At 44.0% G+C, this 18270-nt stretch overlaps 2 protein-coding genes across 2 annotated transcripts in view; one reads left to right on the top strand and one right to left on the bottom strand.

Annotated features, from left to right (window-relative positions):
* WSB2 (WD repeat and SOCS box containing 2) overlaps positions 1 to 4379 on the top strand; it is a 22385-nt gene extending 18006 nt beyond the window's left edge. Inside the window, exon 9 of the mRNA XM_074205932.1 lies at positions 689 to 4379. Coding sequence (XP_074062033.1) covers positions 689 to 851 — 163 coding nt within the window. The 3' untranslated portion in view covers positions 852 to 4379. The remainder of the gene's footprint in view (positions 1 to 688) is intronic.
* Positions 3270 to 18270, bottom strand: RFC5 (replication factor C subunit 5). Its single transcript, XM_074205933.1, has 11 exons — positions 18100 to 18270; positions 13937 to 14001; positions 13582 to 13718; positions 12501 to 12580; positions 11530 to 11603; positions 9956 to 10115; positions 9130 to 9211; positions 7638 to 7767; positions 6880 to 6957; positions 5140 to 5194; positions 3270 to 3735 (listed from the first exon to the last, which is right to left on the bottom strand). Exons 1-11 carry the CDS (start codon positions 18159 to 18161, stop codon positions 3639 to 3641), a joined length of 1020 nt encoding a protein of 339 aa, XP_074062034.1. The 5' UTR covers positions 18162 to 18270; the 3' UTR covers positions 3270 to 3638.

The raw sequence follows: 18270 nt of genomic DNA, 5'->3' as shown, positions 1-18270 counted from the left end.
TTGTGAGCTGCCTCATTAGAGGGTATATCTATATGGGTTCTTGAATTAATTTTTTTTTATTATTATTTTTTTTTAGCAAGGCAAATGGGGTTAAGTGGCTTGCCCATGGCCACACAGCTAGGTCATTAAGTGTCTGAGACTGGATTTGAACCCAGGTACTCCTGACTCCAAGGCCAGTGCTTTATCCACTACGCCACCTAGCCGCCCCTTGAATTAATTTTAATGAGTGAGATGTCACCATATTAAGATTATATTTGCTTTTCTGTTACACTACCTAGTGAATTTACTTTTTACCCTGAAGACCATAAGTGGTATAGGTGATAGTGGTGATAGACAATTTATGTCCTCATACTGAAAGGCCTCAGTATTATAAAATGACAGAATTTATATCAAAATTGCTTAGGATTAAGAGTCTCGCCAAAGTAACCTCATTAGTTCAGTTCCCAATCGCTTCCCAATCACTGCTGAATCAGTAACCCAGATCTTTGGGACTGGTTATATGGATAGATGTATAGTTCTTGGGACATTACCAAAGGTGACTCCATCTTGCAGATTCTAACAGAAACTCCTTGCATTTGACCAGCATGCTGTTTCCAAACAGGCAGTTGAATCTGCCTTTTTTATATGCAGTAGATATTCATGTTTAGAGCTTCAAAATAGCCATGCCTCGGTTTCTGCTTCATTTCAGGACGAGAGATGGCCACGTCCAGTTCTGGACAGCCCCCAGGGTTCTATCTTCACTGAAGCACTTATGCCGTAAAGCCCTTCGGAGTTTCCTTACAACTTATCAAGTCTTAGCACTGCCAATACCCAAGAAAATGAAAGAGTTTCTCACCTACAGGACCTTCTGAGCCACGTGTGCAGCATGGGTTTGCTCAAAAGACAAATCAAGAACATGGAGTTCTATTTTCTCCTAATAACAGGATTAACTTTTCTGGCAAAGGTAGAGCTGAAGTCATTGAGTGGAAACAAGATGGGCTTATAAACTGATTCCTCTTTGAAACAGAATTGGTTTGGAATTTAAACATGCAATTAATAGACTGTAGCAGGGAAAAAAAACCTGGTGGACTGACTGGTCATTGACTTTTTTTATCTTTAATGTTCAAAATCCAGGAAGAAAGGAGGTAGTTCCATTTCCATGGCTACAGAGCCTTAGTTTAAATTGTCCACTTGTTAACAGCACAGTTTAATTCTCTTGGTGTCTTGATTCAAAGTGCAGTTAATAATGTTGTTTTGCTTATAAAAGTAACTGGGCCTTGAGCTCCCTATTAGTGGTAAAGGAAAGAAGCATCATCTCCCTCACAGGGAAATCTGACTTCTGCCCAACATTTGTCTCAATGTAGTCGTCCTTAAAAGCAGTGGTAGCTAAACATTTAAATTGTTCTCTTGCTCTTGGTTCAGAGTATCAGGGACCATGCCTTTGTTTAGCCAAGTGCAAATACTTTTTAATTTATAAAGTCAAGTTTGTCATTGTTTTTCCTCTGCTTTTGACTCTGACAAACAAGACAGAGCTTTAATTGGGGTGGGGGGGTGGGGGGTATCCTTGGGTGTGAGTGAGCATCAGAGTTTAGCAAACTGAAGAGGCTATTTAAATCACAGGGTGTGGTGTGGACTGATGAAGACCTTGGAACTGGCTTTAAAAGGAGTGGTGTGCATGCACAGGAGGAAACTAAGACTGCAGTCAGGGTGCATTTCTAATTGCATGATTTGTTGCTACTGCCTTCAGTGGTTTGCCATTAACAACGTATTTATTTGTGCTTTCTGAGCAGAAGTTGTGTAAAAGGTACAATTTTGTTTTTTTCACTGGTAGATGAAAACCCGAACATAACCAGACCAGCTCTACAAGGGCTCTTGCTAGCAGCGTGGAGGTGTCTGGCTTTTCATGGTTTCAACTGATATTTTTGTAAGACATGTAGACCAATCTTTGCTGCTTAACTCATTTTCCAACCCTGCCTCCCAAATGAAAATAACTCTTGAAGATTCAGGTTTTTCTTTCAGTCAGTCAATAAACTTTTATTAAGTGCCAGGCTACAATGGGCCAAGAGGCAAAAAGCAGCCCCTGCTCTTGGGGAGCTTATGCTCTAATCGATTCTTTGGTTCAGACTTCTCAAAGATCTTTTAAAATGTGATATTTGCAATTTTTAAGAAAGTAACATTATTTTCTTTGGAGCCACCCCTCTTCTCCATTATTTGGTTGAATGCTGGTCCTTGGAGCTTTAGAGCCTTTTCATCAGAGATGGACCATTATTGCTTAGTGTGGAAGAGAGCGCACACAGACTCAAGTCAAGGGACCTGGGATCATTTTCAGCCTTCGACACTGTGGTCCATGTGGCCTTGGGTTTCCTTCCCTCTTGGGAGTTTCGGGTTCCTCCTCTCCCAAAGGGGAAGTTCCTCTGAGAGCTTTTCTTCTTCAGATTTGTGATGTGGAAACCATGACTGCTGAGAGATGGAAGGAAGTCACAGCTTGATTTGATTGTGTGGGGAACCATGGGAGAAAAAGTTGCTGTTAACCAGGTGGAGTGAGCTTTCTGTCCCAGCACCTAAAGGCCAGAGTGTTTCCATCAGCTCCCGAGAGGCTCCAGTCTGTCAGGGAGCTGCATTGATCTTCTGCAGCCTCATGCAAGGGCCGAGGAGTTCCATCCTTGACATGCTCTGGCGTCTGCCCAGTTACCGGTCACCCTCAGATGGGAAGAGGCACTAGAGCAAGGTAGTGGGCACTTGCTAAGGAGTCAGTAAGGTGGGGAGCCCTCATGTCAAAGAATGTATCTTGAGAGGCCCCAACAAAAAATTGATTCCATTTTCCACCTAAACAGTTTATGCTTAAGGGGGAAAAAAATGCAACTCACCAAATTCTAAACCCTTATGATAAGGACCCAAATCCACATTCACTATTGACTTAAGGAGAACAGGAAGATTCACAGAATTTTTTTCAGCAAGTGAGCCATTTAATTTAGTAATTTCTTACTGAGATATTGTGAAAGCAGCAAAATTATAATCGAAACAGCAGTGAGCACGTAAGACTAAAACTTAAATGACTAGTATTTTAAGTGTCCTGCGTTCATTCACAAGTGATCTTCATCCAGCCACTGGTATCGTGGGGAATAATTTAAAGACCAGCTGTATTTTAAAATCTTTTCCTTTCTACACTACAATTAGGAAGCTGCTTGTGACTTTTACAATTCAAGGATGAGAAATAAAAGTCAAATTTTTTTTAAAGTAAAAGGAGGATGTTGCCTGTCCTTTTGTTGGTCATATAATAAAGATCAGTCTTACAAGAAAGCACATAAAATTTATTTTCAGCCATAAATTCAATAACATTAAGTTATAAAATTATAAGTATTATCACAAATTACATTTGAGATACAAACATTCTCTGGGGCAGTTCTAGATGGGGCACCCTTGGGAACTGCTCTCCCTCAATCAGAGGCCTTCACTAAACCAGGTATACCACACAGACCATGAAATAGACTTTGCTAATCCCATTCCAAACAGTGCAGCAAATGTAGCACCTGAATGACCTTGAATTCCTTATTACCCAAGTGGGAAAAGACACCGCCTCCACTGGAGCCACTACTTCACCCCAAGAATCAGGCTTTTGTTTCCTAATCATTGCTGGGGGGCTCAGAAACTGTTGTTGCTCAGGCTTCTGCTACAATTAAATCTCTGGTGACTTGAAAAGCAGCAATGAGGGAGCTTAGCTGAATCTTCTCATTTGTGCCAACAGCAAGTCTGTGTCTACAACAAATTAAAATCAAATCAGAGCCCCATCAGAGATCTTGACAGTTGGGGGCAAAGGGAAGCAAGGAAAAGTTCTTTGTACAAAAATTATACTTGTGGCCTAGAAGCTTCATTCCCCCGCCCCAAGATAATGTAATGAAATATCTGTTATATAAGCCATAGAGCAGAGTGAAACAAAACTCTCCAACCAATTTGAGTTTGAAATAACAACTGTCTGAATTCAACTTTTTAGCTGTTCCTCACTAAATTATAAAAAAGATAATCTGCATATTTTCAAAACAAAGTACTGGTCTCCACTTTCCATGCACAAAAGCATTTTGGTTATCTGATGTATTTAGTATAGAACCAGGAATTTCAAATGGGAACATTGGTCAAGGAAACAGTATATAGTTTAGTGATGCTGACTAGTATGTAAAAACCAACATTCACCCTATAGTATAGGCAAAATGACCTGAGAAGTAATGTTTAAAGAATAATTTATCAATCCCTAGTAAATCAGATTAGCTCTCCCTGGCGTTTGTTTATGTAAGCCCTGTCTACCTGCCTTTAAAGGCTAATAATATGTTGGTGGTGGTTTTTGTCCTTTGATCTCAAAGAAGACCACAACATCAGGGAGGTGACACTATGACAAACACACGAATGGGATGGGGGGCGGGGCTGTGCTAAGTCACCGGCCTCATTTTTTCCCTCCAGGGCCATCTGGGTCCAGTGATCAAGTATCAATCAGAATGACTGGCCCTGGATCTATCTGTTGGAGCTGGTGGCTAAAAGAAGCTTCTATTTCCTTTTATCCTACCAAGAAACACTGTTGAGTAAATTGTTATTTAAATAGCCTTTGAGTTCAATATTCAATAATTGAATTCAATAGTCCTTTGAAGTAGTTTTGCCTACTTCTGAGGTCCATCACAAATTTTCCTCTGAAGTAGATCTCTAAAACATCAAACACATTTTCAGAAAAAATGTGAGCCAACCTCCTTGAGGACTAAGGAGATGTACCATTGCCTAACTTATTTTCACCTGCCATTCCTACAATTCATGTGATCTTTAAATGGGCCACTTAGATCCTTAAATCTATTTCTCATTCAACTACAGTCAGAATAACTAGAGAAAGGGGGCAGCTAGGTGGCGTAGTGGATAAAGCACCAGCCCTGGAGTCAGGAGTACCTGGGTTCAAATCCGGCCTCAGACACTTAATAATGACCTAGCCTGTGTGGCCTTGGGCAAGCCACTTAACCTCATTTGCCTTACAAAAAACCTAAAAAAAAAAATAACTAGAGAAAGGTTAAAATAATAAGAGCAGGTGTAAAGGAGTTTTAGAAGTTCAGAGGGAAAAAAAATCCCAAGTCATACATAAAAAGCTGTAAGAATGTAAAATATTAGGTGGGTTATTTGGATACTTACTCAATGTCTGCCATTTTGATCAGCAAATGTATTCGAACTGGAGGTGGAAAGTCAACTGAATGGAAAAAGAAACATCAAAACAAAGGAGTGAGCTATTCCACACTCTGGCTGCTGTACTTTCCAGAAGATGCTATATGAAATATTTATTTCTGATCAATATTTAGATTTGGTTTTAAAAAAACATAGACACCTTACACTCAATTCATCTAAATGAAACTAGAATTACAACCTGGTTACTCTTACTGGATAGTCACGCAAACACATATAGCTTCACTTCAAAGTCCTCATAGTAAGCTAATAGAATCCTCAAAGCACAAAAGACTGCCAGGACATCCTAATAATGTGATAAAATCGTACTGTTCTAAAGAGACCTTTATTCTCATTTTTAGAAAGCTGTTTTGGTATCCATTAGGTCAAACAGATGCTGGCCTTAAATCAGATTAAAATGTAATTGTTAAATATTTCATAATATACAGTAGAACAAAGATAACGCTAACCTGTTTTTCCTAAATCAATTCTTTATACTTTATTGGTCCCATTTTTAATTGAGTGTGATACTACTGGTCTAGATGACCACTGAAGTCCCTTTTCCAGCTATCAGATTCTCTGCTGCTTTGATTGTCAATAATGGCAAGCCAGAAAACATCAATCCAAGCAATACCACAACCTTGCATGAGTGAAATACAAAAAATGGAAATTCCATGGGATTAATGCTGGTTTTTTTTCCATTAGGCTTTCCTGTCCAAATCAAAATTGATCAGTTTTAAATACAACAAGAATCCCAATACAGATGGGGAAAAAGTTGAGACTTAGAAAGTAGTCTGTACATTTTAATAGCGGCTGAAGTTGAATGAAATGGAGTCTCCCATTAAAAGATAAGAAATTAGTTGTAGGTGAGCATCTTTGATTAGATTTGATGCTACTCTGGATATCCCACAAATAAGGATGCAATTTGGTCCCCAGATAAGCTAAGCAAGTTCTTTTCACCGGCCTAGATTATTTGTTTTTTAATCGGCACAAAGGAAAACAATTCCTAGACCAAAACCCACAAGAAAACTCTAGGTTTGGCCAAGAATGTTTTCTAGCTAAGAATGACATGTGATTACACCTTCAGAACAATTTCTGCCATTATATGAATGGGCATTCCTTGGAGGTGGATGGAAATAGGAGACAAGTTCATTCAAAGGGGTTCATCTGTCCTGAAAACCATACTCTGGCATAAGGTCCCATAGTATTGAGCAGCGAAGAGGCCTTGAAGGACACTCAATCAATAGCTCATGGACTTGGCTTGCCACATCATTCTGCCAACAGTTATTTCCAGTAAGGGAAAAGGAAATAGTCTCTGGTATTGAGTTTCCTGTCCTTAGACCAAATTACAGAAATACTGACCTAAAGGGGAAATTCTACATCAATCACTGTGGAATTTCCATTAAATGCTGCTGCTTAAAGAGTTTCTGGTTAGAGGAGGATGCTATGCCATCTTTCCTTCTGTGATGAATGTGTTTCTAGAAAGAATTCAGGGGTGGCAAGCACCCAGTAGGACAAACGAACCCTGCTGCTCTCCTTCCCCCCACCATCTTGGACAACCCGTTAACAGGGAGGAACTGTATTCTGAAGACTGCTCTCTCAGCTCTGGTGTCAGTTGTGCTACTGACATTTCCCTCCATTTCTCAATAAAGATCCAGCTTGTTTGGATTATGACATGGTTTCCAAGAAAAGCAAGAAAAGAACCCAAGTTACCTCGGTGTACAAATAAGTGTATCTCTGTAAGAATATCGTGCAATGCCAAACCCTTCAGGGTTTTCAGTTCCATGATATCTGGAAAGGAGACCTGGTCAAGGGAAATAGAACAAGATCGACAACAAAACCATGCAAATGAGTTTTAATGTACTGTGGTGATGGAACCAAACACCTAGACTGCACACCTGAGCTTGACAATGGGCTTTTGATCCTCTAGTTGGCTTCTATTTCAAGACTGCTAGTCATACCCCTTTTATGATCTATTTAAAAAAGCAAATTTATGATGCTTTTTTTACATCACCCACATCTGTGAATGTATCCTTCCCCATTCCCAGAAATTAATCCTTTATAACAAATAAAAAAGTTCAGCAAAACTAGGCAAAAATGAACCAATCTGACATGCTATGTCCCCCATTCCCCACCTTTTCAAGCAGGAGGGGTCATCTATTTGTTCTTAACACCTTCATTTCACTTAATGAGCTTCCCAAAAAAGAACAGTTCCCTTCACACTTTGCTGTCCAGAACAAAATTATAGAAGAGATTTCAGAATATACACATCTACTCTTTAGGTAATGATGCTTTAGGTGATAATGAGAAGTACTGCGTCTGCTCCACGTGTGCTCTTTGAACATTGCCGCATCTCGGCAATGGGAAGAGCTGAGGCCGTGAACCCAAAGGACTTTGCATGGGCTTGAGTTCTGGAGGATAAAGCTCAATTGTCCTTCTTGAGCCTCGTGGGTGCCCTCAGCAAAGGATACTCCTGTAGGCTGTGGTGAAGTCCTGGTTCAGCATCCAGTCCAGAATGTTGGCAATGTCAGACTTGAGCGGGTGTCCCGTGCAGGTATACACCGTCTCCTCAGTTACCTTCCCAAATGCCATGTTGGTGCTCTGCCATGGAGGAGGAAAAGATGGGGGCATCACACAATGGACAGGTCAAGAGGAAGCCTGGGGGACCAGACAGCTAGGGCCCACCAAGGACAAGCTCCATTCCCTCCTAAGATCTGACACCACAGGAGAATTTTCCATGCTGGGAATGGGACTCATTTCTTCTAATCAGAGAGCCCACTTGGCTCCCCATGGCTGTGGCAGCCATGAAAAAATTCCTAACTGAAGAAAATGTTAAATTTTCTGTTAGAGGTTAGAGAAAATAAATAATTTTTTTTCAATCAAGTTCACAGACTATTCACCTGTATGAACTCCACATTGAGAATTTCTACAGGTACTATGAATGGCAACATAGAGTAGGGAATAGAATACTGCACACAGTGGCAGAAAGACCCAGATTCAAATCCTGTCTTGGATGCTATGTGAACCTGGGCCAGATTCTTCTTCTTTTTTTTTTTTTTTTAAGGTTTTTGCAAGGCAAATGGGGTTAAGTGGCTTGCCCAAGGCCACACAGCTAGGTAATTATTAAGTGTCTGAGACCAGATTTGAAGCCAGGTACTCCTGACTCCAGGGCCGGTGCTTTATCCACTGCACCACCTAGCCGCCCCCCTGGGCCAGATTCTTAACCACTCTGGGTCTCAGATTTTTCATTTACAAAATGAGTAATTTAGACAGCCTCTAAGGTCCTTTCCAGTTTTAAATCTAGGAGTTTCTGAATGACTTGGTCAGATTTGTACCTGAAGAATACTTTGGCAATTGGGTAATGAGTGACTCAGAGAAGAGTAGAGGCAGAGATTAGCTAGGAAGCTCTGAGAATGATGCAGGTTCAAGGCTGTGTGGACCTGAACTGGGCCATTTGAGCAGAAAGGAGGGGATGGATGCAAGGGATTATTCAAGCAGAATGGACAGGCCTTCTGAACCAAGTGCAAGGAGGAGGGAGGAGCCAAAAGTGTCACTAGTTTCAGACTGAGTAACTTGCCTGATATTGGTATAATCCAACAGAAATAATCAGGGTGGGAGAACAAACAGGTTTGGAGGAGAAGAGGACGAGTATTGTTGGGGCAGCACCAAGTGAGATAGCTGCCTAAGGGATGCTCTGCTGGAAATTTTTCACCAGGCAGGTGGAGACATGGGGGTGGTGGGTGGGGGTTACTGGGACACAGCAGTGTCCAAGTCATACAATCAATGTGATGTCGGGGCCTGGTCTCCCAGTGGCCCTTCATCCTTCAGGGAGCCCACAGTCGTCAGGAGCCCGGTCCCTGGTGTCAAGGCTGATCTCATGGGTCAGCTCCGTCGCTACTTCTCTCCTCCCTGGGGACTCACCCCAAGTCAACATTTAGAACCTAGCTCAGAGGCCGACCATACCTGCAAAATGTTCAGGGCTCTTCGCATGTCCCCACTAGACAGGGTGACGAGTGCTTTCATTCCATCTTCACTTATGTCAACCCTACGAGAAAAGCAACAGAAATTTGCAGTTGCCACAATATAGCAAATGCTCCCCAAGGGAGAAAGGCAGATTTTAGGATCCGAATGAGAAGGATCTCCAGGTCTGCCCAAGCAGTGCTCTTTGACTGGTCTTGGGCCTCCTTCAGGATGCAGAGCCCCCTTGGAACATCCGTTTGGGCACAGGACAGTCAGATTATGGACTTCACACAAGATAACATCACAGATCTCAAGCTAAAAGGGATTTTAAATCTTTTCAAATCCAATCTCATTTGAGATGAGGAATCTGAGGCCCTGGCTGAGGCGGCAGACCTGAGAAGAACACGGCTTTCTCAGCTCTTCATTACATAGAATTCTACTCTCTCAGGGCAGCTCCATGGTGTTGTGGATAGAGCACCTGCCCTGGAGTCAGGAGGACCTGAGTTCAAATCTGGCCTCAGACACTTAATAACTACCTAGCTGTGTGACTTTGGACAAGTCATTTAATTCCACTGCCTTGTCAAAACAAACAACAACAAAAGAATTCTACCCTCTCTCAGAAGCTTCTTTTAGTCATGAGGATCTAGAGAAATCTGAAGCAGAAAAGACAGACCTAGCCTATGTAGCCTCCTATGTCAAAAGGAGAGCAGGAGTAAATCAGAAGGGTATCTGAGAAAGAACTCAACTAGTGCAGGTCAGAGCAGAAGGACATGCCAGGTGCACTCTGTTGACTTCCCTCCAGCCCCCCCACCCCCACTCCCGTACTCACTTCTCTTCTTCTATGACATGCTCCAGGCGGGGAACCATCAGCTCAGGAGTCAAAGGGCCAAATCGGAATCGTGTACATCGAGACTGTAGGGCGGGGATGATCTTTGACAGGTAATTACAGATGAGGCAAAACCTGGTGTTCTCTGTGAACTTCTCAATCACTGGAAAGAGGTTAAAAACTTAAATGAACTTCTTATCAGATCTCAGGATGGGATGATTTGTGAATAGAGGGAGATCTCAGGATTAATATTCTAATTATGTGGCATGGGGAAGGTCCAAAGGAGGAAAGAGAACAGGGATGCAAACAGATCAGGAGGATGCATCGCATTATGCAGTGGGATGCAAGAAGGCAGAGCTGAGGAGGGAGAGTGGGCTCAGAGCCGGTTGACCTGTATGGTCAACCACGACTCTGGCTCTCATTTTGTCAACCTCCTCCAACAGCAGATGAGGAGATCCCTGAGACGAGAGACTGTTCTCCATCAGTCTTTAGATTGCTGGGGTTGAGCCCTCTGCCGATCCCTCAGCAGATATTTAATGAATGCTTGGTGACTCTTCCCAAACACGAAACCTGATAAACTCATCCCTGTTGCTATTTCTGTGGTTGTGATAATGCAGCCCCACTGCCCAACCAAAATTCCAACTGAGAGATTAGAGAAGAGAGCCAGCGGATTGCACAGTGAGACGGCTCAGTTGGGGGCTCTCAGAAGAGATGATGGACATTCAGGAACCCGCAATCCTCAGCTCACGTGCCTCACGGTCTGGCCTTGGTGTCTGCTCCTCAGCCAGATGCCAAAGAAGAGCTGCCAAAACCCCCCCTGGCTGGAGATTGCAAACCGAGAGGAATTTGCCTCTTCAAGAGCATGGATTACAACCCACTCACTCCCATGGAAACTTCAGAAAAGATTACGTCTCTCACAGGACAACTCTTCAGTCTTAGAAGGGAGACAGATCAATAATAATAATAATGATAATAATGGTAATAATAATGATAATAATAATACTCTTTGGAGGGAATCAGCTAATTAGCTTTGTGAAGAGCCAGTTGAGGTCACCTCTTGCTAAAGTATGCGTCCGTCAGACAGTGAAGAAGGAATTTCAAGTTTTCTAAGAGTTCCCACAATCACCTTGTGAATTATTCCCTGTCAATGTTTTGTACTTCAGAATTCCAGAAGTGGAAGATCATGCTAATCGTCCAGGAATGGAGGCTTATCCACCCTCCGCGACAAAGGGCTGTGGAATTTGTACAAAGTCAGAGCCCTGCGATCAAACCCAATAAAGAGACTGAAGGAGACAAAGCCTGGCCATACAGCGGAAGCTCCAACCACAGCCCTTGGGAGGACTCTTTTCAAACTCTACCATCACCCTGCTACTGAAAATAAATAAAAAAAAGTATGGATTTGACACAAACATCTGGCAGATAGATCCACGCACCTTGCTGTGGGGCCAACAATTACTGAACTCTCAGTCCACAGGTGGATGTATGGATACAATTAATGGAAAACACATTAAAAAAAAACCCCAGGAATTTAGTTGTTGGAAAACAAAATAAATAAGAGAGCATGCAACTCCTCTCACCTCTTCTCAAAGCATTCTGAGCATCCTGGGTCATGGCATCTGCTTCATCCAATATCACAAGTTTAAAACCTTTTCTGGTTATTAAAAAAAAAAGTTTTTAAGAATTTCTTCAATCTCCTTTCAACCTCATGGCCATGCAGTGAAACCCAGCTCTAAGGACTCTAAGGAATGAGTGGAAATAACCCAAAGCTCACCCCAAACTCAAATAACCCAAAGCACCCAACATCAGTTAAACAAAAACCAGGACAGGAAACGAGGCCCACGTTTGGGTGAAGACATCTGGAGGGCGCTCACAGAACCTTCTGTCTTTGAGCAGCAAGGAACCAACTGCTATTGGCACTGTGTTAGCAAGAAGGGTTCTTAAAATCAGCATCTGCAGGAGCCCCCCAAGTCCTCTGCCCAGAAGCTCCTGCTTCTCAGGGCCCAGGTTCCCCATGTGTGCTTCCTCCCTACCTCCCCCGACTCTTTTATATTCTACATTTGTCCCACCATCCTTCTTTTATATAGCTCGAGTGCTTGTCCTAAAGGTGACTTTCTTTTTCAAGCTATACATACTCAGGACCTTAATTCTTTTTTCCATGCCTTTCCAAACATCATGCTCAACTAGTCTTTCCCACTTCTAATTTAAGGGAAAAAATCAACTATATGACAAATCTCAGGGTGATGCAACTAGCCTGATGTAAGCATAGGTTACATGTGATAGCACATAGGTGATTATTTCTTCAATAATTTGTTATTTTAGTCTTTGACTGAAATGTATTTTAAAATGTTATGTAAAATTTGCCTTGGAATATGCTTTTCAACTGTATACATCTATTATCTACCATCCAATCTCCTTGATATCATTTTTTAAAAATGTGGCTAAATTTTACTAAGCTATTCTTTCTTTATAAGATGGTAAAAGAAGTGAGAATGGAGCAATGAATTAGTTTAAAATCTGCAGGGAAAAAAATGTACCCAACCATTCTTACTTAAATATTGTCCTTGTGCTGGCAAAGCTCAGGATTGGCCCCCTTACAATATCTATTCCTCGGTCATCAGAAGCATTGAGCTAAAAGGGAGAAGAGACCATCAGAATCACATGGTGGATAGAGGACCAGATCTACTATATACATTTGTCATTAATAAAGCCCTCCTCAATTCATCCAACAGGACCAAACTCTCCAAGTCTAGAATACTGAGAAAAAGAAAAGACTAAATCAACAAGCACACCTGCTAATTGCTGACCACTATCCCTGAAAATCTACCATATTTCTTTCTTATCATTCTCATATGGAGGATAAGCATACTCATATAAGTTGAAGAACAATTAGTTGTCTGGTCATCCTGGACAGCAATGCAGGAACAAGCAAATGATGTAATAGAGAATATGTTCATTAGCTGAAGAATTTTTACTATATTAAAATGTAAAGAATGGCAGCAATAAAACAATAGCAATACCGATCCTATTTCTAAATGGCCAAATAATAAAATGTAACATACATAATAGAAACCCATTTCTGTGATAGCACATTCAAATGTCAAAGTCTTGAGAAGCTCTAATTGGCTTCAGGGAAAAGATGACAAAACCATATGGCAAAGTCCTGAGTAACACCAGCAGGAGCTTCTGGAGAAGGGCTCTCTTAACTAGTACTGACTTACTACACCCACGTAATTTCAGTGTCAGAAGGAAACTTAGAAATGCCTCATTTCTAACTAATCTAATCTCAGGCTACCACTTGGGTCCATGTGGTTTACTTTTCAGTGCAAAATGAAAAAAGAAGAGCTTGTTATTGAAGACAAACTGAATATTCTGGTTAATTCTATAGCCATACTGATAGTCTCATGAAAGACTGTTAGAAGACTCAAAAAGTCTTGGATTCAAACGCCAACTGAAGACCCTTATTAGGCTTTGTGACCAAACAATTTAAATTCTCTGAGCCCTAACAACCTCATCTGTAACACAGGCATCATGATAGTCGGAGCACCTGTCTCCTGGAGTTATGGGCTCATATGACAGAAGATTGGGAAGAATTCTGTAAATGCTAAGCTCTGAAATATGAGCAGGCTCACCTCCAGGACCATAGAGCTAAACTCTTTATCTTTGTAGAGTTGTTTGGCACAGGCCAGGATGGTGGATGTCTTCCCTGTTCCGGGGGGACCGTAGAGAAGCAGGTGTGGCAGGCGATCTTCACTGATAAATTTTTGGACTGGAGAAGGAGAAGAGAGGGATCATCAAACTTTGTACATTTTCCTCCTTATGAAGCCTATTACCAAGAGATGCACATTCTAGGATAACAAGGCATTAAAAATACTGTCACGTTGCCATTGGAAAGACAGATGGCTGGCCATTTGGGTCCTTCAAAGAGGAGGACAAGTGTTATTGATGACCTCTAAATCTATGATTCTGAAACACACTAGCACTTACTGGTGCTAAGGATATCCTGGTGAGAGATTAGGTCATTCAGCGTCTGTGGTCGATATTTTTCAACCCTGAAAAAAAGAATTTACATATACATACTTATACACACAATATGATATAAATACAAAATAAAAACCCACACAAATTATTTATAAATGTATTACAATTTAAATATAAGTAAAAGACTTTAGTAAATATAAAAATTTAAATTTCATTGTACCTGTTTTTTTAGGTTTTTTTTTTTTTTTGCAAGGCAAATGGGGTTAAGTGGCTTGCTGAAGACCACACAGCTAGGTAATTATTAAGTGTCTGAGACCGGATTTGAACCCAGGTAGGTACTCCTGACTCCAGGGCCAGTACTTTATCCAATGCGCCACCTTGCCACCCCGATACCTGTTTTTTTTCTAAAGACAATATGGCCAGGGTCAATGGGGTTTAGAGAGCTTAATTCTGGATTCCAAACCCCACACAATCACGCAAGGGATCTTGGGTTTAACTTCTCAAGATTCATTTTCTCCTATGTACCAATAAGGGCTTTTGAGGTCTCTTCTGGCTCTAGATAAATGGACTTTTTCTTGATGAAGAACAATTACTAAATTTTCCAAACTTAATTCAATTTCACAAACATTTAAGTTCTTATGATCAATGTACTGTGCAGCTGATGGACATGGTGACTGCGTGTCAGAAGGACCATCGTGTGGGAGGGGAAAGGTTATGGACACACCAGCCTGAGAACTAAATGAGATCATGAAAGTGGGGCTTCCTGAAGTGGGAGGCAGCCGAGCAGGGCCTCATAAGAAGCCAAGAACTAGAGGGGAGGAGGGATTGAATTGTACGCAGGAAGGACAGACAGACAGAGAACCAAGTTTGGCAAACTACAAATACATGGAGTTGACTGGACTCTTGTGAAGTGGAGTAATGTGCAATGACTGTACGAAGGCAGGATGGAGTCAGACCATGAGGAACCTCAGATTCCAGGCTAAGTGTTATTACTTTACCCTGGAGACAAGAGCCAGACAGTGAGTCAATCAGATTTTTACTTCAGGAAGATGATTTTGGCAGCTGTGTGAGGGATGGATTACAGGAAGAAGATCAAAAACAAGATCAATGAAGAGGCTATTGCAATGGCTCAGAGGAGAGGTCAAAACTGTGGGGGAAAACTGCAAGAAAGGAAAACTGAAATTTGATTCCAAGAGGACTCTGAAGAACTAGATACATCCCAAAGTAGAAAGGGTTGTCCAAGGAGTAAGCAGTTGCTCTTTTATGTTGTTGTTGAATGTCCTTTGTTTTCCAAGGGGACCAATGCCATTACAGGAGGATGTCTTGACTCATGCATGAACTGGATTTAGGAGAGACTGAGCAGCAGAGTTGTTGGCCTCATTCTCTCATCCAGAGTCATCTAAGTCCAGTGGCAGGACAACAGTCAGGACGACTGGCGATGGCCTGAGGTCAGTGGATGACTTGGGCCTCTTTGATGTCTGACCAAGCTTTAAGCACTCCACAGCAACTGATTCAGCCACTTCCTTTTTTCTTCTCTTTTGGTTTTCGAAAGGCAAGGGATTAAGTGACTTAACCTGAGGTCACACTGCTAGGTAATTATTAAATATCTGAGGGCTGGATTTGAACTCATGTCCTCCTGAATCTAGGGCCAGTGCTCTATCCACTGCCACTGAACTGTCCCCCTGATTTCAGCCACTTTCAAAGTAGCAAAAACAAAATGTTCTCATCTATCCATTCTGCTGGGTAACACCTTCACATGTTTGGGGAAGACATCCTCCAAGTCAATAATGGGTCAGATGATTGTCCTCACCCTGGTTTAGCCCATTTATTGAGACAGTTGTACTGCAATGTAGCCCATATGCATGCTATGGCTACTTGGAACCATCTAAGAGTGGGGATGGGTGGACACCAAAAGTGTATGAGCAAACTAAAAAGGGCTTGGCAAGCCCCTACACCAGACACTAATCTTCTATGTACATCCCATCCCCTTTCATGGAGAGCAGGGAAGGAAAGGGGAGTTAAGAGAAAAAGGAGGGCATTAAAGATGTGAAGAAAAGGGAGCTTCCAGGAAATGACTTCTATTCCTTTAGTAAAGTAGGAGATGTGAGGGGTGAGGGAGGAAGTAGGATTGGAGGCTTGAGAATGGAAAAGGTTTGCAAAAATCACCCTGAAGAGTGTGACAAGAGAATCACCTGGGGATCTAGGAGTACGATGGCCTCATTGCAGTAGGGAGGATCCTGCTCAGATTGGATTACCCAGGTTGTTCATGATTAAAGGACATGTTATTCGTAAAGTTCCTGGCACGTGGCAGGTGCCTTCTGATAGGACAAGAGTGAAAGAGAGTCCAGAGCAGGAGGCTTCAGATTGAACTGGTTAACTAAAGGCGGAGCCATGGACTGAGTGAGAACTTGGGTAAGTGTCTGTGAAGGTTGTGGGAAGTATGAAGAAGAGGCTTAGCAGGTCCAATGCTCAGGGAGAGAGATTATGATTGAAATTGGAAGTTCAGAATTCTTTATCATGTATATGTAACCATGTACATACACTATTCCAGACCCACTCTTCCACCTCTGCAAAGGGAGGGTGAAATATTTTCCCAACTCTTCTCCAGGTTGACACTTCATCAGTATAACTAAATAATAGTTGGGTTTTTTTTATGGGGGTGTGGATTCTGTTAACATTGTTTTTATCAATCAACCAATAAGCATTAAGTAACTATACCTGAAAGTAAAGACAAAAACAAAAGCAGTTCATGATTTAGCTGCAGGATCTCAGGGTTTGGACATTCACATCACTTTTTAGTATAAATGAACATTTTTTTCCCCCCTAAAATTGCTGGACTAATTCAAAGCTCTATTGCAGTGTATTAGTATGTCTGTCTTTCAGCAGACCTTCCAACACTGATGGAAGTTATCATTTGGATGTGGGATGAATTTCAGAATCTTGATTTTCAATTTTCTCTTTTTAAAAAAAGAAGATTTGGAGTAACTTTTTTATTTTTTTAGCTTTTTTTTGCAAGGCAAATGGGGTTAAGTGACTTGCCCAAGGGACACACAGTTAGGTCATTATGAAGTGTCTGAGGCTGGATGTGTACCCAGGTACTCCTGATTCCAGGGCCAGTGTTCTATCCATTATGCCACCTAGCTGCCCCAGAATAACTTTTTTATGGAAAAGGGAGATGCCCAGTTGAGAAACGGGAGTGTCTTTGTGTGAGGAATGGTAAGATGCTCAGTGCCACTGGATCTCAGAGTATGTTAGGTCCAGGAAAGCACAGCTAAAAAGGAGACTGGGAAGGCAGAGGGGGCTGGCAGGCTGAGGAGGGTCTGCAGCAGAGGGCCGGCAGCAGATGAAGGACACCTTGTCGCCAAGGTGAACGGGACCAGAGGCGACACAGAGCAGAGCCGCTGCCGGGAGGAGACGGCCCAGAAACACCAAGGACCGGGCCAGGGCCGGGCGGGCCTGGGGAGTGCGGGGCCACGGGCCCCGGGCCCAGAGGGGGAGGATCCTGGAATGAGAGCCGGGGGGCCGGGGCACAGTGGTGCCCGGGGCTGTCCTGGGGAGGGCAGGACGGGGGGACTTCTGTTTGGGACAGACTGCGCTTAAGCTGCCGCCGGGCGGGCATCAGGGAGGGCACCGGGGCAGGAAAAGCAGAGGCGGGGCGAGGTCCGGGCGGCTGCGGCAGGAGGGCGGAGAGCCGGGCGGGCCCGGCCCGGGGCCCAGAGCCCAGAGGGAGGCGGGGAGCCAGGAGGAGCCGGGCCTGCGCTCCCTGCGGGCGCCCCCTTCGCCCCCGCTCCCCGGCCCCGCTCCCCGGCCCGCACCTCCCCGCTCCCCGGCCCCGTTCCCTGGCCCGCACCTCCCCGCTCCCCGGGCCCGCACCTCCCCGCTCCCCGGCCCCGCTCCCCGGCCCGCACCTCCCCGCTCCCCGGCCCCGCTCCCCGGCCCGCACCTCCCCGCTCCCCGGCCCCGCTCCCCGGCCCGCACCTCCCCGCTCCCCGGCCCCGTTCCCTGGCCCGCACCTCCCCGCTCCCCGGGCCCGCACCTCCCCGCTCCCCCGGCCCCGCTCCCCGGCCCGCACCTCCCCGGGCTCCCCGGCCCGCACCTCCCCGGGCTCCCCGGCCCCGCTCTCCGGCAGTGCCCAAGGCCGCCCCGCCCCGCCCCGCCGCGGCGCCTACCAGGGCAGGTTCCTGCTTTTGGCCGCAGGCGGCGGCTGCCTCGGGCCGGCCGGGGCCTCCATGGCGGGGCTGCCCGGGGGCGGACGGGCGCGGCCTCCCTCGCACCGCAGCGGCCCGGCCTCCGCTCTCGTTCCCGCCGCCGCTCGCGCGCGCCTCGCCGGTTCCCGCGCG

This window comes from Macrotis lagotis, chromosome X (genome assembly GCF_037893015.1).
Source record: "Macrotis lagotis isolate mMagLag1 chromosome X, bilby.v1.9.chrom.fasta, whole genome shotgun sequence".
Lineage (NCBI taxonomy): Eukaryota > Metazoa > Chordata > Mammalia > Peramelemorphia > Peramelidae > Macrotis > Macrotis lagotis.
Note: the sequence above shows the minus strand (reverse complement) of the source record. Positions and strands in the feature narration are given on the sequence as shown.